This window comes from Pipistrellus hanaki, assembly GCF_964339955.1.
Source record: "Pipistrellus hanaki genome assembly, chromosome: 2".
In the NCBI taxonomy this organism is placed as follows: Eukaryota; Metazoa; Chordata; class Mammalia; order Chiroptera; family Vespertilionidae; genus Pipistrellus; species Pipistrellus hanaki.
Window position 1 is genome coordinate 108,229,784 of NC_140504.1, and position 27,233 is coordinate 108,257,016.

The 27,233-nt window shown below is 40.4% G+C and overlaps 2 protein-coding genes across 3 annotated transcripts in view; one reads left to right on the plus strand and one right to left on the minus strand.

Annotated features, from left to right (window-relative positions):
- Nucleotides 1-21,553, minus strand: part of SEPTIN10 (septin 10) — a 64,586-nt gene extending 43,033 nt beyond the window's left edge. For both annotated transcript variants that reach the window (XM_084872484.1, XM_084872485.1), the window contains exons 1-2: nt 21,201-21,553; nt 3,159-3,224 (exon numbers count right to left, since the gene is read on the minus strand). In XM_084872484.1, coding sequence (XP_084728610.1) covers nt 3,159-3,224; nt 21,201-21,227 — 93 coding nt within the window. In that variant the 5' untranslated portion in view covers nt 21,228-21,553. The remainder of the gene's footprint in view (nt 1-3,158; nt 3,225-21,200) is intronic.
- Nucleotides 21,554-21,616: 63 nt separating this feature from the next.
- SOWAHC (sosondowah ankyrin repeat domain family member C) lies at nt 21,617-26,537 on the plus strand. Its single transcript, XM_084872473.1, has one exon. It carries the CDS (start codon nt 21,822-21,824, stop codon nt 23,382-23,384), a length of 1,563 nt encoding a protein of 520 aa, XP_084728599.1. The 5' UTR covers nt 21,617-21,821; the 3' UTR covers nt 23,385-26,537.
- The last annotated feature ends 696 nt before the right edge of the window (nt 26,538-27,233 follow it).

The following is a 27,233-nucleotide window of genomic DNA, read 5'->3' on the forward strand; positions in this document are numbered from 1 at the left end:
GGTAGGGGCTTGTCTTAGGGGAAGGGAGTGGATGGTGGGATGTCAATCGGGGGAAAAGACATATGTAATACTTTAAGCAATAAAAAAAAGTAATTAATACAACTGAGAAAGTAATTTCAAAATTTTATTTAACTAATCCTATATAATAAAGAGCTAATATGCAAATGATTATCACACCTTCATGCCATAGGCTCAACACTAGGGAGAGAGGAAAGGGGACCAGCCAGGCACAAATGAGCTCGTGAGAGAGGAATGGGGACCAACCAGGCATAAATGAGCTCGTGAGAAAGGAATGGGACCATCCAGGCTGCGACCTTGGAAGAGGGACAAGCCGCCCACCCCATGGTCCCAGGCACCAGTGGCTGCACCTGCAGCCTGGGAGAGGAATAAATCACCTGCCTCACGGTCCCTGGCACCAGCCATTGAGGCTGTGGCCCAGGAGAGGGACAAGCTGCCCACCCCATGGTCCCAGGAGCATGTGGCTGTAGCCCTTGTGAACCCGCCCACCCACAGTCCCCTGCAGTTGCGCCCATCCTGGGAGAAGCTGGCCCAGGTCCCATGTGCCTGTGGCGGGCCAGTGGGAGGGAAGTCCGGGTCCCATGTGCCTGCGACCAGCCAGAGGAGGGAATCCTGGGTCCTGGGTACGGGGCAAGGCAAAAGTGGCTAGGGGTGATCAGGTCAGCAGGGGAGCAGTTAAGGACAATCAGGCTTGTAGGGGCAATCAGGCAGAGGTGGTTAGGGGAGATCAAGCAGGCAAGCAGGCAGGTGGATAGGAGCCAGCGGTCCCAGATTGTGAAAGGCAGTCAGACATCCCCCAAGGGGTCCGGATTGGAGTGAGTGCAGGTCGGGCTGAGGAACCCCATCCCCGGGCATGAATTTCATGCATTGGGCCTCTAGTTTAAATATAAATAGCTGCATGTGGCTAGTGGCTACTATACTGGACAGTGTGGGACAAAACATTTCAATTAAAAAAAGGAAATTATCAAATTTGATATAAGAAAAAGATGCAGCTATATGTTGTCAATATGGTAACTGAGAAGCTAATTCTACAATTTATATGTAAATATAGGATTTAAAATAATAACAACAGTTCTGTAAAGGACAGAATTGAAGGACTTATACTACCTACTCAAAGCTATAATCATTAAGTGTGATATAAAAAGGGCTGAGAAGTTCTGAAGAAAGGGGTTTGAGGCATTCCAGTTTTCCATTGTTATATGGGTACAAAGGAGCCACATAGCAAGTATCTAAGAATGATGAGGAACTAATAGCAACTGGCCTGCCAAAAAATGAATTGTGCCAACAAACTGAGTTTGGAAGGGGAGCTTCCAGATCAGAACCCAGCCAGCCAACATCCTCAGTGTGAGACCCTGGACAGAGAACCCAGCTATGCTGTGCCTGGCTTTCTGACCTACAGAAGAGAGCTAATAAACAGGTGCTGTTTTAACCAAGTAAATTTGTGGCAATTTGTTATGGAGTAACAGAAAACCAGTACACTGTATTTTCTTTTGTCTCCTTTAATCCCTTTTAGTCATGTAAGCATAATATCTTTATAATTTAAAAAAGGGAGAGTGAAGAAACACTGTGCTTTCCAGTCATGAAAGTTTTCCAGATTAAAATAATACTTGTTATCTGATAAGCACATACAAAAGTTGAACTAAGTAGCTGTAGAATTCCTTCTGGCTCTAAAGCTATATTATTTTTTTAAAGCTAAGAGGCCTTTTATTATATTAATAATTAGGATTATGCTAATATGTGTATCTCAAAATAATCTCGAATATTTCAGACATGCTATTACAATAGTCATTTGGCTAACAGAGAGGGGTAGGAACTAATACATTGGAATAACACACCTGTACAGACATCAAAATCAATGGCAAATATGGCTCCAATTATTCAAAGTGCCAGACAAAAAGCTGAACAGGTCTGTAAAGCTATATAATTTTGATGTCATGAAAACAAAAGCAGCTTTTAAAAAACATGGTATTGGTCACCATAAATTATTTGAAGAGGGAAAATCAGGAGTAAGCAATGAGCACTCAATGGGTTAGTCACTAAAGATTAATATCACAGTAGTTTCAGCAAAGCAGTGTGTCAGAAGGCACATTAAGAGTAATTCAAAGTCATTTTTTTTTTTTTTAAATACTGTTTATTGGTGCCCACCCCCACAAGAGAATCTCTTGGTGTGGGGCCCAGGAAGTTGGATTTTTAAAAAAATATATATATATTTTATTGATTTTTTTACAGAAAGGAAGAGTGAGAGAGATAGAGAGTTAGAAACATCGATGAGAGACAATCATCAATCTCTGCCTCTTGCACACCCCCTACTGGGAATGTGCCCGCAACCCAGGTACATGCCCTTGACCGGAATCGAACCCGGGACCTTTCAGTCCAGAGGCTATCGCTCTATCCACTGAGCCAAACCGGTTTCGGCAAGAGTAATTCAAAGTCTTTAAGGAGATAAAATAAAGGTGAAATATACTATTATTACCAATTAAAAAAAAATTAAAAAGAATGGCATTTTGGTGGTCTGATTATGACTTGTCGAACCCATGAGGACTTTAGCATGTGTGGATAAAGAAGGAAAAATAAGAAAAGACTTAACTGGAACACAGAATTAAAGGCAATTATCTAATCTTATCGAATTACCCACGCTTGTATTTATAATTTTCTTTTTTTTAAAAAACTGACAACCTCTCTCTTTCACCAAGTTAAATTTATGCATCCTTTTAAATATAAATTTTAATAGGAATTACTGAAACCCATCCCTGCTATGTGGCCCATTTAGGACTTCGGGACCCTGGAAACATTAAGGTCTGACCTCACACTCAGGAAGGCATCTGACTGCTGTCTTGTGACTTCCACACTCTCAAGAACTAAAGGAGTTCTCCACATCCACCAAGTTCTGCAAGTATGCCCAGCAAAAGCAGATCTAGTTTTCAGTTAGAATCTTAACTTGCTTAATGTCAAGTAGGATAGAAACACTGGACACATAGCAATTATTCACTCCATCATTGATTTTTAACTTGAATAAACATAAAAGTTATTTTACATTCAAGATAAGTACAAACAAAAGTCTCTTAAGTCTCTGAATAATTATCTTGAAATCACAGAGATATCTGGAGTACTTTATGGATTTATTTAAAAGATATACTCACTTTCTGTTCATCATCAGATACTTGGGAGGACATACAAGATTTTGTTGCCATGTGAGTCTGAAAGAACTGAAAAAAAAGAAAAAAAAGAAAATATACATATTACTCCAAAAACCTACATCTAAATAATGTGTTTACATTAAAAAGAAATTTTAATAGTCATTATTACCAAATTTTGACTTGTCATCTATACAACTGATTCATGTTTAAAACCTTTTTGTTAGATATCTGCATAAGTAAATATATAATTGTCAAAATATAATATACATTAATGTGCTTACCCCTACACAAATTACTTTAAAAATTAGCAAATGCCCATTTACATAAAGGAAAACAGAGAACATCACTTTTATTTGAAAGACTATTGGATTTAAAAAAGAAAAATAAACTACTTCACTTAAAAACTACTCTAGGAGCCAAGAGGCACTCAAAATTTATTATATTCCACTGTAGCATGCCAGGGGAAATAAGTATGTCAATGCTCCTATTTCAGTATAGTTGGAAAAGCAAGTATTTTTAAATGTCCCTTGGTTATTCAATTAAAATTGAAATAATTATCATTTATCCAATTAGTATTATATGCCCGTCACTATGCTAGCTTATTAAATACACTTACTTAAACCTTACAACAGATCTGAGTTTTAACATTCCCTGCATGAAAAAGCTACAATTCAGAAAGTAATCATATAGGCCAGTAAGCCAGATCTGATCTGACTGCAAAGCTGTTCCTTCTACTATCCCAAATGGTAAACCAAATACATATTCACTGTGCTTGTAACAGCCAAGAATTGGAATGGGAAAGACAGGTGTGAGAGAAGTTCTTTGAATTTCAAAGCAATGCTGCCTCAGAGGCATTACTATTCTACTTCTGAGTGCAGCACACAATACTGAGGAAATGCGTGCATTTTTAAAAAGTAATATCAATATGGACATAGTAAGAAAATATGTAAACAGTGCCAATAAGCTCCCTTCCTACCTCTAAGTCCCTAATCCCTCAGCAATTCTGCTACCCAGAATCCACCAGCTTATGTCTCCTTCCAAAGTCAGACCATGCATGTAGAAACATAATGAATATGCAGGTCTCCTTTGTTTACAGGAGTAGCCTATTGTTCTATACTGTTTTTTGGTTTGTTTGTTTGTTTTGCTTAATCTGTCCTAGTGGCCATTTCACCAGTACCCAGATCTACCTCATCCTATCTAATAAAGAGGGAATATGCTAATGTACTTACCCCCACAGGAGTAGTCTATTGTTCAATACTGTTTTGACTCTATTGTTCTATATTGACCCTCATGCTGTCGCAAAAGATGGCAGTGCCCACAGCCAATAAGGAGGAAACATGCTAACTGACTGTCCCACCCTCAAAAATGGCAGTGCCCACAGCCAATAAGAAGGGAATATGCTAATTGTGTCATGCCCTCAAAGATGGCGGCGCCCACAGCCACAAGATGGTGGCGCCAAAGCCCCTCAGCCCCAGTGGGGCAGCAGGGCCCTCCAGAGTCCCTCAGTCCCCTCATCCCCCAAGCTGCCCAGGGCCGGCCCTAGGTACAGGCAAGCCTCGGATGGCGGCTGCTCAGCCACCCAGGGCTGCCCAAGGCTCAGGTAACCAGGGCCGGCCAAGGCTTGCACTACCAGCAGTGGCAGCAGCAGAGGTGTGATGGGGGCATTGCCTTCCCCTAATCTCCGGGTCACCTCCCACCTCTGAGGTCTCCCACACTGTGAGAGGGGGCAGGCTGGGCTGAGGGACCCCCCCTCCAGTGCATGAATTTTCATGCACCGGACCTCCAGTTGTTTCTATAGTGTAGCATTCTGTTCTGTGTACTAGGGTATATGTAAATGTTCTACCTTTATTTAAGCAGTACCCTGGTCTTTAATTACAATGAACTAATATACTACAGTGATAAAAGGGGGAACCATACCAACTACAGCAAGGGAAGGGAGCGGAGTTTCCCACCTCACCAACCCCCCGATCCCATCCCTCCACCTCTACCCATACCCCCACCCCCAGGTGTGAATGCATTCCCACACAGACACACGGGTATAATTCATGACTGGATATTACAGAATGCTAATAACCACTTTCCTTTGGTACATATGGGTAGGTAGTCTAAGCTACTGAAGGCTAGATTTGTTAAATAATCACTACATATAGAATGTTTCCAAATCCTAAGTAGCTAACTGAACACACTGTTCCAACATGAAATGACTCTTAACAGTTGGAAGATGCCACTATATGAAAGTATACCTACTAGCTGTTTCACAATTTAAAAAGTAAAAACCCATCAGATTGGCCTAAGGTTTTGTTTTTAACTATACAAACACTTCATGTTACTCCCTCCAGCCAGACCCCTGCCATTCTAATAAGGCTCCTCACTCTAGTCACTGTGTGGACATAAGCAGATCCAGTCCCTCTTCTACACCAGGACAGAAAGGTGAGAATAACTAGAAGAGTAAGGTAGTTAATGGAGATTTGGAGAAAGAGGAGGTCACCAAAGGCCAGAGCAAATTCTAGGAAGACAATGATATTGAACTGAGTCAGAAAAGTGGTACAGCATCAGATGAGGTGGCATTTAAAGTAGTAAAAAAAAAAGCTGAGCACCTGTAGGAAGCAGAATTTGGTATCTGGAAAAAGTAAATAGTGATTATAGAGTTTGGTAAGAGAAGAAAGGGTTCATCAGTCTCCTGGTGCAGAGTTATGAATGAGGTTGAGAAACAGATTAGGGACACTAAAGATCAGTTTGAAGCATCCAGTCCTTCTAAAGCCAGGGTGGGGAACTTTTATTTTGCCTAGGGCTATTTAGATATTTATAACATAATTCTCGGGTCATAACATAGAAATTAGCTTGCTATATCTGGTCAAACATTTAATTAACTCACTCCTCATGCAGTGGCAGGCCAGACCAAATTTATTTCATGGGCCTTATACAGTCCAGGCTGACTTGTGGTAAAGGCAAAACAGTGCCACAGAAAATGTCTTTTTAGGAGCCCTGTTCAGAGCCTTGCATGAGATAAACTGAATGAGAGAGCAGACCACCACGATCAGTGTTACTTCCTAATATAAAGTGCCATTTGCTCACATCAGTGATGGAAGTGAGATGCCACACATCTAATTTACTGAATACTGTGTTATTTCTACATATCAACTATAGAACTTTAAGCTTTAAAAATTACAGTAAGAATATAGTCATTTTTTAATATAATGGGTAGCATATGACTTGGTTTTTGTGAAATACGGTTCAGTAAGCAGTTTGGTTGGTAAGTACCAGTAAAATTTGCTTAGAAAACTGATTGATTTTGTGCTCATCTGTCATTAAACTTTGACTAATAAAACCTGTGTTACATTTCTGTCATTTCTGTGAGTTAATAAATATCTGCTTTTGTTTATTCATTTCTGGTATTTCTGAATACTTGCCAAAAAGCCTACTTAACATCTCTGTGGATAAATGTTTTGATCAGGAAATAATAATGAGTCACATAAAAAGTATTATAAATAGCTGCTTTTAAAGTTTTCCACTGGTACTACTTTACTAGTCAAATTTCCAAAACAACTTTTAGAATGAAAACAGTCCCATTTTTTAAAGGTAAAATAATAAGCGGACCAGAGTTTACCCAGTCCCTTTAGTGGTAAGCCCTGAATTAAAAGTAACAAACACCAAGAAGTGGAATTCTGTCTGCTCTATCACTGACTACCTAATTACTATATATGGCATGCAAATCACTATGCTGAGCAATGGGGTCTTGGGAGGAGGAAGACATGGCTCTTGATCTTAAGAACTTATCTCAGAGAATACAAACTTACAGCAGGCAACCATAATCCCATTCTGAAACACAAAGAAGAAAAAATTACTATTCCTACACTTGATTACAGTCACACAAGTTTGCTTTTCTGCATTTTTGAATTTTAAATACATATATACATCATACATACAAAAACATACATATATTTAAATCTCTATACTTACTATCTAGAAAAAAATATTAAACAGTACCTTTAATTCCTAGCAAAGTCTAACATATTTATTTACTTATTTATTCATTTTCCTAAAGTTGTAGTATGTAATGAGAAGTAGAAAAAAGTGCCAGAACATTCCAGGATAGCTAGAGGAAAATAAGGTTCTTCACCTTCTTCAGAATTTCAGTGTGGGAGTACAGGCCAATTATAGGAAAACATATGATGATTCTATCACAATAGGACCGAGGATAACTTTCCTTACCCTACTTGGAAACATTCCTTAGAGACTGTGTATAGCCTCTGGGTATAACAATGAGCCTGGGGGGAACAGAATTCAGACTTGACTTTAAAAATAGCTTCATTTTAACTTCATTTCCCTATAAGTTCTATCTTTATAAAGTTAAAGAAATAGAACCAAACTTTTCAAATTGTCCCCTGGTGTTTCTTGGAGTCTTTTAAGATCAAAAATAAAAAAATAAAAATCTGGGCCCATTTAATGAATTTTGAGGGCAGGATTCTTTGGCTTAAAACAATAATTTAAAAGATTATACAGACTCATTCTTTAAAATCTTTTTATTACATCTTTAGGTTAAGGAAACTTTTAAAAAAATTAATAGTGCTAAGTAAACATTTCCTAAAAATAAGTAGTAATGTTAACTTATTCAAATTCTGCATAGGATCATTCTAGAATTAGATGCTAATTACAACCCAGGGGGGAAAAAAAGAATTCAAATGAAATCAATAAGACTTGGTAATATAAGACAAAGCAACACAATATATGGCAAAGCCTGCCTAGATCTCCCCCAGGACAGTCTCAGTCTAGGGCAGCTTAGAGTAGTCCAAGTCCCATCAATATATCAATTTTACCATCCTCTTCAATAAATACAAAACCTAAATGATAACTAAACAGTCTAACATTCAGCTTCAAAATATTAAGACAAGGAAATTCTTGATAATTGTTTATGTTCTAGTAAAAGAGAAGTTTTAAGTTTAACAAAAGCTTACAGCATTAACATGGCTGCTTAAGATACAAATTCAAGCTTACTTTGAAATTACTTTCCCCCTTAATTAGAAAAGCAATATTTCATGTTTATTATAGGGGGAAAAATACCATTTCTAATTATGTCATTTTAAATTAACACTGTAATAAATGTCCCTCATGTAGCAGCCAAAGAGGTTGTCTTCCACTCAGATCTCCCTTCCTTCCAGCAAGAACTTGCCCTTTGGCTATGGAGAATGCTGACAGCTTCCAGCTGCGGAGCCTTCAGGGTCTGCACAGTACTCTCCCCAATTTCCCCCCTTAATCAATCTCTAACACTCCTAACTCCAACATCTGCTTCCTGCTGGATCCAAAGGAGCAGTCCTGTAGAAACAACTGTTAATTTCCTCATAATAAATTCCTAGAATGTAGTACTAGTCAAAAGTATAAACATATTGCCAAACTGCCCCTCAAAAAGGCTGTACCTGCTTACTTTTCCAAAATTAGAGGTGAGGATGCCATTTTGAACAGGGTAGTGAGGGGAAGCCTACCTGAAAAGACCTGAGGGTTAACCTGTTAACCAGGGAGGGAGTTTCCTTTTTAATTACGCAACATACAACAGGCGCATACTCTTTCACTAGGACGTGTCAGTACGTCACGCCCAGTGGACGTAATTTTATATTATTATTTTTTTATTTATACTTAGTTAAAACAAATGAAATATATATTTTTTCGTTTATTTATCTATAAAGCACAAAGGAAAATACAAAGTTACAAACAAATAGAAAAGAATACCAACAAAAAAATGAAAACATTGAATTAAAAAATTATAAATTTTACAATTATAAAAATTACAAAAAATATATATTTTTTATTTCTATACACAATAAAAAATATAAAAAAGTTAACAATTACAGAACAATAAACAAAAGCACACAAATAAAATAGAAATATTGAGTTTAAAAAATTGAAATATAGATGTAAAAATTCAAAACTCAACTTCCGTGTGATATATTTTAAAACAATTGTTGATACATAGTGCTACCTTACAATCCGGACACCAGTATGTAGATTCTTTCCTAACACCTTTTTTGTAGCAAACTTGGCATTTCCTGGATTTAGTTTTCCCTATATCGCTTTTCATTTGTTCTGGAAAATGCCTTTCAACTAAGCGTGATGGTTTAGATGCAGAGCTGCTTGTTGATGTCTTTGGGTAGGTTTTCACTATGTTGTTATCTACCAATTTCTCTACACACTATCAAAAAGTGTAATCGATCCAAATGACCTTTATCTTTTTTGAATATAATATATGCATTGAAGCAGCACATATCAATTAATCGTAGAAAAATTTTTTAATAAATTTTTTTTACCCTATTACTGGCAGCCGTGTAGGCCACCATAACTCTATCTCCCAAATCTACGCCACCCATATTCTTGTTATAATCCAGGACAACATTCAGTTTTTCTTGCCTTCTTCCTCTCTTTACAATCGTTGTCTTTTCGTCATTATGAATAGAACTGAGCATCAATACGTCTTTTTTATCCTTCCATTTTAAAACCATAAGTTTGTCTTTGATTATTACTATACGTTCATTTTTCTGTAATTGTTTTTGTTTTTATTTCACTGGGGATTCAGACTCTGTTTATCCTCATTGTTCCAACAATGTCTGTATTGTTTTGACACAAGGTTCAGCCAAATGAATTGACGTATAGAAATTATCTAAGTAAATCCTATACCCTTTATTCAGTAAGTCATGTGTTAACTCCAAAACAATTCTTGTGGGTAGTTCAAACCATAATTTGTGTCCTTGCCTGTGTATAAAATTATATTTTGTATGTATCCAGATTGGCTTTCACTAAAAATAAACAACTTCATTCCAAATCTAGATCTTTTTGTAGATATATATTGTTTTCAAGATAAATTCCCTTTCCATAATAAGAGATTCATCTACGCATATTTCTCGTTCACATACATAAAAACTTTTAAACTTTTCTGACAAATTATTGATGATTGGATCAATTTTATGTTTTTCTATTATAGAAAGGTTGGAGATATAAAAAAATATAAGTAAATAATATATAATGCGAAAATAGATAGGTAAGTGTAAGTACGCTCACCCAGAACAGGTCCACCACTCTCAATAGCGAAATTATACTGATTCCCTCCATGTCTTAAATTCATGTTGAGACATGTATGGATGACTAATATCTTTGTTGTTCAGAAATATACATCCCGCCCATTTCAAGGCGCAACATATATTTCAAGGACGTATTCATATGTCCTACCCGTACCCGATATTGTTTACATTTGACGTATTTATACGTCCCGCCCGGTTAACAGGTTTTAAAGGAGACTGGTGAAAGGATGTCTGGAGGAAGAGCATTCCAGGCAGAGGGAACTAACAATGGCAGAGATCCTGAGGCAAGTGTATACTGCAGTGTTTGAGGAATAGCAGTAAGACCAAGCAGCTGGAGCAGGGACAGGGAGGCAGAGTGGCCAGAAATAAATGCAATGCCAGATCATGCAGAGTTCTTGTGGCTTGCTGTAAGGCCTTGGCTTTGAAGGGTTTTGTATAATAGGGACATTACTTCTCAACTAAAGGGTTTGCTAAAGCTACTAGGTTGAAAGTAGACTTAAAAATGGCAAGGCAGAAACAAGACTGCTGCATTAATCTAATCCAGGAATGACATCATGGCAGGATGTTAGTGGTGGAAGAGGTAAGATGAGGTCAAATTCATCTACTTTGAAGGCTAAGGTGACCAGACATCCTGCATTTGGCGGACAGTCCCGATTTTTAACAATTTGTCCTGAGGTGTTTTAAAAAAGTCCCAATTTTTGGAAAGAATGCACAACAAGCTAGGGAACAGCGGGAGAACGGGAAGGGAATATATGGTTTTCGAAGGCCATGTAGCTATTTAGCCAGGATATGAGTTTCATATTATTTTTGTTAATTTTATAATGTTAAACTTTAATAATAATAATTGTTGAGAACTGATTATCAAGAACCGCTTATTGAAGTTCTCACTGTTGATCAGTTAGAATTCACTCAAATGAGAAATATGCCAAAGAATAAAATAATACTATACATAATTTTAAAAAATTTATTATATTTGTAAATTGTACTTATGTTGAAATTTTAAAAAATGTATTACAATACTATTTTTGTGTTCTATGAAAATTTTTGTTGCTCCATGTAGACCAAATTTTTAATAAAGAACTCCCCCCCACCTCTTCCCGGTCAATGGTGTCCCGCTTTATCAATGTTAAAATCTGGTCACCTTATTGAAGGCAGAACCAACAGAACTTGCTGAGGGCTCAATGTGGAATGTGAGGAGATATAGAGAATGGTTCTAAAGTTTTTGGTTTGAACAATAAGGAGGAGGGAGCTTCCATTTACTAAAACTGGAAAGACTGTAGGAGAAAGAGGATAGGGGAAGATCAGGAACTCTCTTTAGAACATGTTAAATTTTAGATGCCTATTAGATACTAAAGTGAAGGTACTGAGTATGTAGTTGGATAACCAAGTTGAGAGTACAAAGATATCTGGACTGAAGAAAACAATTCTGAAGTCATCAATATATAGCTAGTACTTAAAGCTGTGGAGTGCGACGAAATCACCCAGGGATTGAAGGTATTCAAAAAAGAGAAGGGATCACAGAATTGAGCCCTGGGTGGGGGTTCTCCAACATTAAAAGTTGGAGATCTGAGGAGCAACCAGTCCAAATGGCTAAGAAGGAGGGTGAAAGAAATCCAGAAAAGTGTGGAGTCCTGGAAGACAGGTTAAAAAAAAAAAAAAAAAAAAAAAAAAAAAAAGTCCGGCCGAGACCGGTTTGGCTCAATGGATAGAGCATCGGCTTGGGGACAGAAGGGTCCCTGGTTCGATTCTGGTCAAGGGCATGTACCTTGGTTGCAGGCATATCCCCAGTAGTGGGTGTGCAAAAGGCAGCTGATGGATGACTCACTCTCACCAATGTTTCTAACTCTCTCTCTCTCTCCCTTCCTCTCTGTATAAAATCAATAAAAATATATATATTTTTAAAAAGTCCGTTAGGGAGGAATGAAGAATGTGCCAGGACCATTCCTTTACTTACCATGTGTGGTTGCTTTCAAAAAACAATGGCATTGCATAATTGTGACAGAGGCTTTGTGGCTCACAGCATTGAAAATAGTTGCTATTTAACACTTTAAATGTCTGCTCATCCTTTATCAAGAAGAATGAGAGGGTGAATGAATGAGGAAAATGCAGTTCCATTTTTAGGAACTCTCTTAAGTTTACTTAGTGATCATGATATTAGAGTAAAACCACCAGCATTATTTCCCCCATCATAATCAGCAGTGAGGATACAAGAGCAGAGTCCTGGGACAGTTTAAGTGTGTGTGGGGTTTTGCCAGGGAAGAATGAAGGAGCAAAAGATGAAACTGAGATGTCAAGAAAATAATTATACATGCTACAAAAAGGAAAAAGAAGGCTTGAAGGATATGAGGGAAAGGGGAAAGGTTCAACAGATTAGATCAAATAATTATGGGACTTGGAGTTACCTGAGGGAGTAAACAAACAGGCAAAGTAGAAAGTATGGTCAGAATGAAATGCCTGAAAATGAGATTAGGAGGGATTGCAGTTATTGGGAAATGACAAGGTCAAGTTTTAAACTACAACAAGGAGATGCTACAGATAGAGAACACAAGGTATTTTAGGAGAGGAGGTCAAAACTGAAAGGCAGATTATTGAAAGGATAATCTATGTGAATATTGAAATCACCTATAATTATGTCAGGTCTAATGTTAGAGAATTACAGAGAGCTAATAACAACACTGTCAAGCATAGAGGGAGGTGAGGTTTCAGAGATGACTGAACAAAGAAAGGTGGTGAGTATATAGCAGGGGTCCTCAAACTTTTTAAAGTGGGGGCCAGATCACGGTCCCTCAGAGAGCTGGAGGGCCGGACTATATGAACTACTAATTCCTACTGTAACACCTCGGCTGCGCTCACTGCCCAAAAAACCTGGCGGGCCGGATCAGACTCCTCTGCGGGCCGCATGTGGCCCGCGGGCCGTAGTTTGAAGACCCCTGGTATATAGTGTTATAGTTAAGTGAGAGTCAAAATTGGGAGTATTAAGGGAGAGAAAAATGATCTGGAAGTGGCAATGTTGTCAACAACCATGTCTCCAGGAAAAGAGTGATATGAGAGGGAGAGAGAGGGAGAGAGAGATTGATTGTGTATGTGTGTGTGTAGGGTGTTAGAGGGTAGGGAGGGCAAGAATTTTCAACAAGGTGCAAATGTAATTTAAGGGAGAAAGGACAGTCTTTTTTTTTTTTTTTTTTGTCTTTTTTTTTTAATGGTGCTGGAACAATTGGACTCTAATATGCAAAAAAAAAAAAAAAAAAAATGATCCTCAATTCACATTTCATACCTTGTACCATATGAATCACAGACCTAACAGAAGGTATAAACAAAATCTTTGTGGCCTTACATTAAGTAAAGATTTCTTACTATAACATCAAAAGCATGATCCATAAAGAAAAAAAGCTAAATTGTGCCTAATAAACTAAAATCTTCTGCTCTTCAAAGCATACGGTTAAGAGAATTAAAAAAATAAGTCACGTACTTGGATAAAACATTGGTAAATAATTTATTTCATAAAGGACTTATATGATATATATATACTTAAAAACTTGTATAACTCCATAATAATTAGACAATAACTTAATTTTTTTAAATGGGAAATGATTTAAACAGACAATTCACCAAGGATATAGGATGGCAAGATGCTCGATACCATTAGTCATTAGATAAATGAAAATTAAATCATGAGATATCACAATATATCAGAATTACTTTTTTAAAATTGACAATACTGCAAGGATGCAGACAACAGGAACTCTCATTTGTTACTGGTGGGAATGCAAATAGGAACAAACATTTGCAAGAATTTGGCAGTTTCTTAAGTTAGTTAAACACACACTCAGTAATCCTACTCCTACATATCAACCCAAGTGAAATGCAAACTTATATTCACATGAAAACCTACATGTGAATATATACTGTTAACTTTACTCATAACTCTTAAAAATTGCTAACAGCCCAAATGTTTTTCAATGGAGAAAGCATGAACAAAATAAATTGTGGCACAACTATACAATGAAATACTAGTCAACAATAAGAAGGAACATACAACACATTGATGAAACTCAATATAATAATTTATACATATGAAATTCTGGTAAAGACAGGAACACAAAACTGATCAGTGATTGTCAGAGATTAAGAGAGAGACTACAAAGAAGCACAAAAGAATTTGGGGGAAGCAGAGTGATGGAACTATTCTACATGTTTGCAGTTACAGTTACACAATTGTATATATTCACCAAACCTCATAAAACTTTATACTAAAAAAGAATAAATTTCAATGTATGTAAATTATACCTCATTAAAAAAGGTTAACTCATAAAGACATACAAAATTTTCTAACTAAAAGTAATCAATAGATGGTAAAGTAATAGCTAACAAAAACTTGGACTGAGAATAGCAACATGATTAAGACAATATATGTATTATTTCATAAGCAGTAATAAAAAAGAAAATATACAGCAAAATATGCAAATACAAAATGAGATTAAAATATTTTCTCCAATTGTTCAAATTACAATGCAGTATTTTGGCTTTCACTATGTGGAAACTGTAAATTTTAATTCTTTTCTAAACAACAAAATCTCTGTTACTATATGACCAGTAGCATATAGATTCTGCCAAAACAGAGCACTACTAGAACAGTGGTGGACAAACTCATTAGTCAACAGAGCCAAATATCAACAGTACAAGGATTGAAATTTCTTTTGTGAGTCAAATTTTTTAAACTTAAACTTCTTCTAATGCCATTTCTTCAAAACAGACTTGTCCAGGCCGTGGTATTTTGTGGACGAGCCACACTCTAGGGGCCAAAGAACCACATGTGGCTCGCAAGCCGCAGTTTGCTGACCCCAGTCCTAGAATTAATAAAAGTATGGCTTGCTCTGACTGGTTTGGCTCAGTGGATAGAGCACTGGCCTATGGACTGAAAGGTCCCAGGTTCGATTCCAATCAAGAGCATGTACCTTGCTTGCAGGCACATCCCCAGTGTGGGGTGTGCAGAAGGCAACTGATTGATGTTTCTCTCTCATCGGTGTTTCTAACTCTCTATCCCTCTCCCTTCCTTTCTGTAAAAAAAAATCAATAATATATATATATATATATATATTTTAAAGCATGGCTTAAGAAGGCTATTAGAATTAACTATTTATGGATGGCAACAGATAAAAACTGCTAGTACAGTAAGTAACTGCCAAAACCACAGATGAGGGCATGAGGGCAGGAGGTACAATGACAACATGAACAAAATAAGAGAATGTTAATTCCCCTCTCTCCCCAAATGGAGACATTACTCAACTCATCGGGTTGGGAGGATATCATATATAATAAAAGCCTAAGTGGTGTCATGCCCTCATGCAACGCTCTCACGTCATTACAAGATGGCCACCCACACATCGTCAAAAGATGGCTGCCACAAAACAGCTAGCAGGAAAGGGCAGTTGGGCGACCAGTACTGCAAGGGAGAGCAGTTGGGAGGGGGGTGGGGGGGCAGGCCTGCAGGGGAGAGCAGTCAAGGGGAGATCAGGCTGGCAGGCAAAAGCAGCTAGGGGCAATCAGGCAGGCAGGCAGGCAGGCAGCCGAGTGGTTAGGAGCCAGCAGTACTGGATTATGAAAAGGATGTCCAACTGCCGGTTTAGGCCGATACCCTAAACCGGCAGTCGAACATCCACCGAGGGATCCCAAATTGGAGAGGGTGCAGGCTGGGCTGAGGGACACTCCTTCCACAGTGCACAAATTTCATGTACTGGGCCTCTAGTACTATATAATAAAAGCCTAATATGCTAAGTGTCCATTTAATCAAAGGGTAACCTACACTAATAAAAGAAATATGCAAAATTAACCATACCTCCGCAACACCCACTAGCCAATCAAAGTGAGTGTGCCAGGGGTCCTCAAACTTTTTAAAGTGGGGGCCAGATCACGGTCCCTCAGAGAGCTGGAGGGCCGGACTATATGAACTACTAATTCCTACTGTAACACCTCGACTGCGCTCACTGCCCAAAAAACCTGGCGGGCCGGATCAGACTCCTCTGCGGGCCGCATGTGGCCCGCGGGCCGTAGTTTGAAGACCCCCTGGAGTATGCAAATTACCCCAAGAAAAATGGCGGGTTAATTTGTATATGTAAGCAGGAAGCAAAGACTGAAGGCTCTGGCCCAAGCAAAGACTGAAGACTGAAAACTGAAGAGACTTGGCTTCTCCGCTGTGGCCAGAGTGAAGGCCGGGGTCCCGGGTGCCAGAAGAAAACCAGTGCCAGCAGCCAGGGGAAGGAAGGCCTATTGCACAAATCTTCGTGCAATGGACCTCCATTATGCTAATGATATGCTAAGGCCACTCAACTGCTCTCGATCAAATGCACTGACAACCAGGGGGCAGATGCTCAGCTTGTTGCTGAGGTCTGGCCAATTGAGGTTAAGCAAGATGGGCCAGACACTCCCTGGAACCCTCCCTCGATCCCTCCCCAGCTGGCCAACCCCTTGCATCCCTCCCCAGCCTGGCCTGCACCCTCTTGTAATCCAGTACCTCTTAGATGTCAGAGAGTCATATTTGGCCGATCCCACAGGCCAGGCCAAGGGACCCCACTGGTGCATGAATTTGTGCACCAAGCCTCTAGTATGTAATATGGCAAGCACTGCAATTCTTGCCATAGTGAATGCACTTTAGCATTTGGTAGCATTCACTTACCCATATAAATCCATATAAAAATGCATCTTGAATATTTTAATGTTTGTATTAGACCAGTGTTTTTCAACCTTTTTTGGGCAAAGGCACACTTGTTTCATGAAAAAAATCACGAGGCACACCACCATTAGAAAATGTTAAAAAATTTAACTCTGTACCTATATTGACTATATATAAAGTAATTCTCTTGAATAGGAATCAAATAAACACAAAGAAAGTATTTTATAATTACTTTATTATGAAATATTAAGTAAACAAAATAGTGAAAAATTATAAAATTCTTGTCTTGTCTGCACCTACGGCACAGTGCCGCGGAACAGCAGTTGAAAAACGCTGTATTAGACCACTAAAAAGGTAAAAATATGAACCAAGAAATAAAAAAACGCCTAGAGTTCCCTTTAATTTTAAATATCCTTTAATAAGTACTGCTCACTACCAGACTCTCCCACTCCAACAGGAGCAGGGCCTGGCCCCACCCCCAGGGCCGGCCAGCCAACCACCCATGGCACTTCCCTATGGCCAGCCCCACCCCCACTCACCCCCCCCAAACAGGGGCAGGGCCTGCCAGCAATTCATTTAAAGATCCTCCCCTCAGTCTGCCAGGCCCTGATCACCCTGATTGGGGTGGGCTGGCCAGCCAACCTCCACCATCTCTTCCTCCCAACAGGCCCAGCCCTGATCTGCCCCAATTGGGGCCAGGCCAGCCGACCCCATCCATGCCCGAATTTGTGCACTGGGCCTCTAGTATACATACATTAAAGGAAAATTTAAAGCTATTTTCTTTATGATTGCTACATACAATTGAAAGGCATCTCATATTATTTTAATATTGAGTATATACAGTTTACAACTGCTTTAAAAAAAAATCAAATAGATATACAGTAGTCCCCTGCTTATCTATTCTCTCCATACTTTCAGTTTCCATGATTAACCAGTTTGAAAATATTAAATGGAAAATTTCAGTAATAATAAGTTTTACATTGCATGCTGTTTTGAGTAACATTATGAAATCTCACACCATCCTGCTCCATCTCCAAGAGAGAGACATCCCTATGTCCAGCGTTTCTACACTGTATAAGCTTCCCACCTGTTACTTAGTAGCATCTCAGTTATCAGATTAACATTATTGCAGTACTTGTGTTCAGTAAACCTTATTTTAATAATAACCCCAAAACTAAAGAGTAGTGATGCTGGCAATTTGACTATGCCAAGGAAAAGCCATAAAATGCTTCCTTTTTTAGGTGGAAATGGTGTAGAGGAAAAAACAGCATATATAGGGATCTTGGAACATATGTACTAGGAAAATGGGAAGTATTGTAACAAAACATATGCAAAGCTTGTATATAATGCTGATGAAAGAAATTGAAGAATATGAAATAATGGGGAGAAATATTATGCTCATAAGGTGGAAGACTCAACATAGTAGAGATATAAATTCTCCCTAAAATGATACACAGATTTAATGTCATTCCTATAAAAATGCCAGCAAAATTATTTAGACTAATCTAAAATTTATAATTAAAGACAAAAGAACTAGAATAGCCAAAAAAATTTGAAAAATAGAATTAAGTGAGAAGAATCAGTCTATTTTATTTCAAGACTTATTAAGTTATAGGAATCAAGACTGTAATATTAGAAAAAACAGAAATAGATACACACAAATATGCTCAACTCATTTCTGATAAAAGTGCAAAAGCAATTCAATAGAAGACAGGCAGCCTTTTTGACAAATGGTGATGGAGCATGGCAAAACAATGATCCTCAATCTAAGACTCAAACCTTATATAAAATTTAATTCAAAATGGGTCATGGGCTTAAATGCAACACATAGACTGGAAAACTTTTAGAAGAAAAAATAACGAAATACTTTTGGGATCTAGGGTTAAGCAAATAATTCTTAGACTTAATAAAAGTACAATCCATGCCCTAATCGATTTGGCTCAGTGGATAGAGCATTGGCTTGCGGACTCAAGAGTCCCAGGTTCAATTCCGGTCAAGGGCATGTACCTTGGTTGCGGGCACATCCCCAGTAGAGGTGTACAGGAGGCAGATTGATGTTTCTGACTCTCTCCCTCTCCTTTCCTCTCTGTAAAAAAAAAAAAAAAAAAAAAAAAAAAAAAAAATCCACAACCGTACAATCCATAAGAAGAAAAATGAAAATGGTTTATAAAAATTAAAAATGTTTGTTTAATAAGAAGAAAAAAACTACAGACTAAAACATTTGCAAATCACATATCAAGGAAGGACTATACTAAAAACAAAACAAAACAAAACAAAACTCTAAAACCAACTATTTAAAAAATCCAATTAGAAAATGGACAAAAGACTTTCACCGAAGAGAATATGCAGATGGCAAATAAACCATGAAAAGATGTTTCACATAATTAGCCATCATGGAAACAAATTAAAACCACAATAAATCACTATATACCTATCAGATGCCTAAATAAAAGATAGGAACTCCAAATGCTGGTGAGGATGTGGAGAATCTGATCTCTCATACATTGCTGGTAGGAATGGAAAATGTGCAAAAATTCTGGAAAAGTTTAGCAATTTCTTATAAATCTTTACACACAGCTACTAGGGGACCCTGTAACTGTACTCCTGGGAAATTATCCCAGAATACTGAAGTCTTATGTGTTGTTCATTATTTTACATTACATGTTACTGTACATCAATTTTATAGCAACTTTATTCATTAATAGCCCAACAATGGAAACAACCCAGATGTCCTTCAAATGTGCTACATCCATACCATAGAATACTACTCAGCAATTAAAAAGAACTAATGAAACATGCAACAACCTAGATGAATCTCTAGAGAATTTTGCTGAGTGAAAAAAGTCCAATCCCAAAAGGTTGAACATTGTGTGACTCTTTAAATAATAGTCATGAAATGACAAAATTATAGGAAGGAATAACAAATGAGTGATTGTTGGAGATTAAGGAGGTGGAGTGGAAATGAAGTGGGTATGAGTATAAAAGGGATCGTTCTGGAGTGTAAAGTTCTCTATGTTAACAATCAATGTCCTGGTTGTGATCTTGTACAATGGTTTTGCAAATGTTATTATTGAATAAAGCTAAATAAAGGGTACAGGAATCTCTATGGCATGTAAATCTACAACTGTCTCAAAATGAAAAGTTTAATTAGAAAATACATAAAGGTAGCCTTACTATTGAACTGCAAAATAAGTGCAGTTGACAAGAAATCCAACACCAATTAAATGAAGCACTTGCTTCAGAAGTTTAATTCTGAAGATTACGCACCAAAGTTTATTAAATACGTTTTTCTCACCCACACATACACACAAACACAGCCACTTCAAGTAACAAGGCAGTTCAGATGGAAAAACCGAGACTTCTCTAAGTACATCATAGAGGAGGAGACCTGGCGGAATCAGGGCTGTGGGGGCTCTGTCACAGAAACGCTGTGTATCTTGGACTCATCACCTAACCTCTCAGGCTGCAGTCGGTAAACTGTTCCTACAAATGGAACCTTCTGACTCTAGACACTGCTTAGACCAGTCTCAAACTTTTTGGTCTCAGGCCCCCCATAGAGCTTTTGTTTGCCGGGATTACAACCATTGATATTTGTAGTACTAGAAATTAAAATAAAAAATTTACACAAGTGTGCACAGAGACACATTCCATCGGTGAGGGACGGTGAGGTCCACATCACGTAGCCTCTGAAAAACAACCTACACTCACAAGGGAGCAAGTGTGGAAAAAGCAAATGATAGCTTGCTGGCTTCAAATGAGATAAAAACATGTAACTGGTTTGAAAGGTATAAAACCCCGGACAGCTCAGTCACCCGTCTTTTAATGCACGAGGGTCCCAAGGCCCCCCCAAAAGCGGGTGGAGGAATCGAATTTTAGCGGAGGACCAGGAGGAGGTTCGCGCGCCGGACGCCGAGACGCCGAGTGTCGAGTCAGGGAAAGGCCAAGACTGCAGAAGATCGCCCAAAACCGTTATAAACACAGGGACCCACAATCACTGTTTCCCATTTAACTTTCGGCGAAGGCGGGAAGCCCTGCAAAAAGTTGAGCGCTCCGCCCAGCGCGGAGGGCTGGGGCACCTCGCGCGCCGGATGCGGGCCATGCGGGCCACCCGCCGACGCCCGCGGACCAAGGGGGTAAGAGGGTCCGGTTCCTCCTACAAGGGGACCACGGAGCCCGCAAGGACCCAGGACCCGGAGGGTGGGACCCACCGCCGCCCGACCGGACGTGCGGGAGGAAGTTACGTTGGGACCCCGGGAACAGCGAGGCGGAGACCCTGGGAGCCCGGCCCCGGGGGTCGCCTGGACTCACCAGGTGCCGCGCCTCCTCAGAGCTCATGGTGCCGGCGGGAGCAGGGCGAAGCGAGCCGAGGGCGGGCGGAGCGGCGGCCTGGCCACCACCGGAGCAGCGTCGGCGGAGGGAGCGGGGGTCCGGGAAGGGCTCGGGACGCGGGGCGCGGGCCGGAGGCGGCGCCACAGGGAGGGGCGGGGCCAAGCCGGCGGCCTCAGTGACGCGAGCGCGAGCGAGCCTCTCACAGGGGAGTCCCTCGACGTGTGGCGGGACGAGTCAGTGCGGGGCCAGTGGCTGCAGGACCCTGGCCGGAAGGGAGAGGGGATGCGGCCAGGACTGCTCAGCCGGCGGCGGACCGAGGCACTCCCGCGCAAGGGCCGGAAGTGGGCGGGCCCGGGCCGTGTCCGCGGGCGGTCGGCGGGAGCCGAGATTGCGGCCGCGGGGGGACCGGAAGTGGGCGGGACGGGGCGGCGCCGGCGGAGGCGTGTTCGCGCGGGGCGCGGCCCTGTGAGCTAGTGGGGCGTCTCCCGCCGCAGAGCGGCGGCTGGGGGTTCGCGGAGCCCGCACCTGGGAGCGCACCGCGATGGGGCCGGGCTGAGCCTCCCGCCGCCGCCCGCAGCCAAGCGAGCAGCGCGGTCCCGGATGGAGGGCCCGGCGGAGCTCGGCGCCGAGGCGGTGCTGCGCTTCCTCGCGGAGCGCGGGGGCCGGGCCCGGCACGCCGAGCTGGTGCAGCACTTCAGGGGTGCCCTGGGCGGCGAGCCCGAGCGGCGCGCCCACTTCAAGGAGCTGGTCAATGCCGTGGCCACTGTGCGCACCGACCCCGCCGACGGCTCCAAGTATGTACACCTCAAAAGGAGGTTCTGCGAAGGCCCACAGTCACCCAAGGCCGCGCCCCCTCGGGACCTGCCCCGCATTTCGGTGACTGCAGAGCCCGAGCCCCACGGAGGCGGTGACCCCGAGGAGTCGGACAACCCGGCCAAGAGCCGGGAGAGCGGCTTGTGCCCTGAGGGGTCGTCCCCGGGTCTGCGCAGTGAGGCCGGCGATGAAGAGTCTTCCTCCGCCGCGCTTGGGCCGCCCCTGCACGGCGGGGCCCGGAGAAAGAACTCGCGGCGCGGCGCGCAGCCTCCGGCCCGAGCACCAACCCCCGAGCCCAGCGAGGACCTGGAACCCCAGCCCCAGGTCTGCGAGGAGGCGGACGGAGGGAGCTCTCCCGGGGGAACCACCACCCCCAGGTCTACTCGCCAGAACCTCCGGGACCTTGTGATGGGTAACTCCCCGCAGCTGAAGAGGAGCTGCTCTGGGGGAGGACGCGGCAAAGGCGGGGGCGACTCGGACAGCGCTTCCGTTGCTTCCTCGTCGGCCGAGGAGGAGATGAGCAGCGGGGCCTCGGTGACGCTGGACCCTTTAGAACACGCCTGGATGCTCTCCGCCTCGGACGGCAAGTGGGACAGCCTAGAAGCGCTGCTCACCTGTGAGCCTGGCCTGCTGACCAAGCGGGACTTCATCACCGGCTTCACTTGCCTGCACTGGGCAGCCAAGCACGGCCGACAGGAGCTCCTGGCCATGTTAGTCAATTTCGCCAACAAACACCAGCTGCCAGTGAACATCAACGCCAAGACGAGTGGAGGCTACACCGCCCTGCACTTGGCAGCCATGCATGGGCACGTGGAGGTGGTGAAGTTGCTGGTGGGGGCCTACGACGCAGACGTGGACGTGAGGGACTACAGTGGGAAGAAGGCCTCGCAGTATCTGAGTCAGAGCATCGCCGAGGAGATCAAGAACCTGGTGGGAGCCCTGGACGAGGACGATGGTGAAAGTGCCACAGGCAGCGGGGGTGGGCGCTGGAGGCTTTCAAAAGTGCTTCCTTCGCACCTCATCACCTACAAACTCTCGCATGTCCTGGAGGATGGAGGGGATCATCACCACCACCACCACCACCACCACCACCACCACCACCACCTGGCTGAGGGATCGGCAGGAGGCAAAGCAAAGGACCCAGGTCGCAAAGCCTCTGGCAGCTCTAGTGGGCGAATAAAACCCAGACTCAACAAAATCCACTTCAGAACCCAGATCATCCACACCACACCCTTTTTCAGAGATCCGGAGCAGCCCCTGGAAGAGGGGGAGCAAGAAGAAGAGGATCGATCTCTTAAAGGCCACTTACCCTCATTCAAATTGAGACCGAAGTCCAATGTATTTGGGTAAAAATAATTTTTTAGAAAATTCTAAGAGTTATTTGTCTGAACTACAATACTAGAGGCAGGCGAGTAGATGAGACCAGAAAAGACAGGCTAAATCAGGCATTCTTGCTTTGGGGGTTGGAGTGGGGGAGGGCAGAAGGAGGGGAGTTTCGCCTGCCTACTATTCTGAGTGAGGTGGCTTTCCAAATGATTCATCAAACCTTGCCCTAGGCTTCTTTTCTCCATGCCATTCCTCTGCCCTCCAGTCCCTGTTTGTAAAGACTATAGATGTATCTAAATTGGAGGTACAGAATTGATGACTGAGGGTTTCTTTGATTTGACCATTATTGGATGCCATGCTAAGTGAGGAATATTGCTCGTTCATGATTGTTAAAAGTGGTTTCTCTTCCAAAAACAAAATATGCAAATTGTAATGAAACTGGTAACATTTGTTAAGTTTGAACAAAAACTAATTACATTTGCTTTTTAAGATTTTTACAAAGGTCCAGGTAAGAGTTGAAATGCAAAGATTCTAATTAGAAAATGAATAAAAATGGGAATCCTTTTGTATTGTAAGTGTTCACCTGTTTTTGAAAAGCAATTTCAGCTTTCATCACTGAACTAAAGAAATAAACAACATTCACTTTTAGTTAATCTGCAGTATGTTTTCCTCTTAACTATCATACTGCACTTAGTATTAAGGTGCATTACTAATAACTATCCAAATTTTTATTTAAAGAAAATACCTTGAACAACCTACGGTACTTTTAAGTAAAATATTGCGTGTGGTTCCGATTCTCACTGACTTGTTTTGCTATTCTAAAAGTCTAAATTTGCTGAAGTTTTTATTCTGGGGTTATATAACCATTCTTTCTATTTGACATGATCCTAGTTGATGATGCTTATATTTGAATTGCCTACAGAACTGTTTCTGGTTTAGATGATTAGCAAAAATTGGCATAAGTACGTGAACCTATGCTTCTCTCAAGTAATTATTAAATCAATCTAAGGTACACTTTTTGTTTTACTAGTAAAACATGCTCATAGTTTATGCTTTGTAGCAATATTGTGCAAATATTTAAAATACTAAATCCTTTCAATTTTTCATTTTTTCCTTGAATCTAAATAGACATACAGTGAAGTTAATGAGAAGCTGGATGGTAACTCTACCCAGTTAAGAATGGCACTTTATAAAAGGGAAAAGAGAAGAGATTGCACTATTTCTATATTTAAATACTGCTGGCTATTGAATTTCTTTTCATGTAAGTGAAAAATACCAGTCATCAAAATTAAAAACTTACACATGATTCTTAATTACATTCCATTCAAATACATTAGTGTGAATATTTTATAATTGTAAAATTTAACTCACAAGCAAATTAAATCTATTTGTAGCAAGATTCAAAACAACTTTCCTGGGAGACTAATTCCAGAAGTCCTTCTTTAGTTTTTTTGGTCTCATTATTGATGAAACAAGTACCTGCAGCTTATAGAGATTAAGAGGTGAGTTGGCTTGCAGAGTGAATGAACCAATATATGAATTGTATACCACTGCAGTCTTTAGAGAGATCTTAGATCTTTAATTTCCCCAAGTCATAGAAATTTGTAACAAGTTTATCACACATCTCTAGAGTGAATTTGTTTAAAGATTAATGAAGAATATTCACATAAAAAATATAAACTATTATCCATTTATGTGCCTTTATTTTTTTAGGATTATGGAAATGGGGCCATATACATTTGAGAAGCACTTTTTCCATACATATGGGTGAAAATCTAATTTTGTATAAATTAAAAGTAGATTCCTTGAAGGTGAAAGCCACTATTTGCTCTGAATCTTATGCGCATTACCCATATCTAGTGAAGAATAAGCTGTAACTTCCCACTGGAGAATCTTATCTTTCATTGACATGTAAAGCTAAAGTAAACTATAAAGAATAGACACTTCAGAACCACCTCAATATTCTATTAAACAATCAGTATTAAGCTCTTAAATGTGTATGTTACTAATTAATTGCACAAAAATCTGTAATTTGCTAGATCTTTAGAGATTGAGCTGATAATTCATATAACTTCCTTTTCACAAAGATTTTAACTTTTCTGATAAAATTGACTTTAAATTTTTAAAAATCATTCCTGAGGGAAAACTTGTACATTCCTTGTCACAGTGTGCTCATGTAGCATTTTCAGCTACTTAACTCTAATTCCTCTTATTTTTCAATTTCCAATTTAAGATTATACAGAGCAAATTATTTGTGTAATTTGATATCTGTGAAGTTGTATTTACAATTAATGGAAATTATGTCAGTTACTTAGATGTTTGTTGATATGAAACTGTGTAGTTAGGAAACTCAAGAATGTCTGTGTGTTCTTTTATGGGTACATTTGAAACTAATGAATGTATGTCATAGTTCTCTTCACATTTATGGTATATAAAATGCAACCAGCTTATATAACTTGAAAATCTGGTACTATTTTATTCATAACTGAAATTGGGGTGTCCAGGATGCCTTGTCTTTTAAATAAGTGAAACTTTGGGAGCTTAGAATGTAAAATTTATATTAGTTTGTTTTGTCAAAATAAAAGGTTCATACTAGATTTTTTTTCTCTGAATCTTGTAAATATCTCTAGTCCTTTATTATGTTTTATGGTTCATACAATGATTTTTGATGTTTCAGTTTATTTGGTCTCTTCCTATCCCTTGAAGTTATTGATCATGTATCCCTAATCCTATGTAATAAAAGCCCAGTAACCAAAACGGTGGAATGACCAGATGACGAGAGACCAGAAAGACTGAGGCCCCTCCCCTTGGCCGGCCCTACCCCCTAGAGCAGGGGTCTGCAACCTTTAAGACATAAAGAGCCACTTGGACCCGTTTCCAAAGGAAAAAAAAAAACCTGGGAGCCGCAAAACCATTGCGATACTTAAAACAAATATAACACTGCATATGTTGTTTCTTACTTTAATGCTATATACCGGATCGTGCAGTTAGCTGTCAATCTGAAGAAAAAAAAGGACTTTTTCACTTAACAATGCAAAATATATTTTTGCAAATTAATAGCTAATTAAAATATTTAATTTACCTGGTTAATGGGATTTTTGCTCCTGAACCTCAGTGCACAGTGTCTGCACATCAGGGCTGTAAGACGTTACCTTCATTTTCACACAGGCTTGCAAGTTGTCATCTGTGAGGCGTGATTGATGTTTGTTTTTAATATAATTCATGTTGGAGAAGACCTGCTCACATACATATGTGGAGCCGAAGATCGACAGGACTCCAAATGCATACTTTTTCTATGTTTATATAAGTGTTGGGGATGGCATTCCATGTTTCGAATATAAGTTTGTCCTGTTTGGGAAGGTTTTCAATATCACTCCATTTAAGATTCTGAGCCAGAATGGCCTTCTGACGGGCAACATCCTCAAGAGTAGCGGTCAAGCATTTGAACTTGGACACCCATATATCTTTGTCGGCTATATCGGACAGTTCCATCTCAAGATCAGGTTGACTTACACCTGCAAATGCAGTCATATTCAGTAGGGATGGATTGATCGCCAGGGGAGTGACAGGAAAGGATAATGTGGTTTTTCCTCTCTGAACTCACAGAATCGTTTCCCAAACGAACTTTGCATTGTGGTGATTGCAGACTTCAAATATTCCAAATTTATCGTATCATGATTTTGTTTGAACTCTCTCAAAGAGGGAAAGTGAGACAGTGTACCTCTCTGTAAATCTTTGACAAACACTGTCAACTTGTGCTCGAATGCCAAAACCTCCTCCAGCATGTGCAGGGCTGTGCCTCCTTTCCCTTGAAGGGTTGTATTTAGTGTGTTTAGATGTGCTGTCATGTCTACCATAAAATGTAATTTTTCC

Excerpts from the sequence above, each read along its gene's own strand:
- SOWAHC (XM_084872473.1), top strand. The coding sequence starts at position 21,822 with ATGGAGGGCCCGGCGGAGCTCGGCGCCGAGGCGGTGCTGCGCTTCCTC.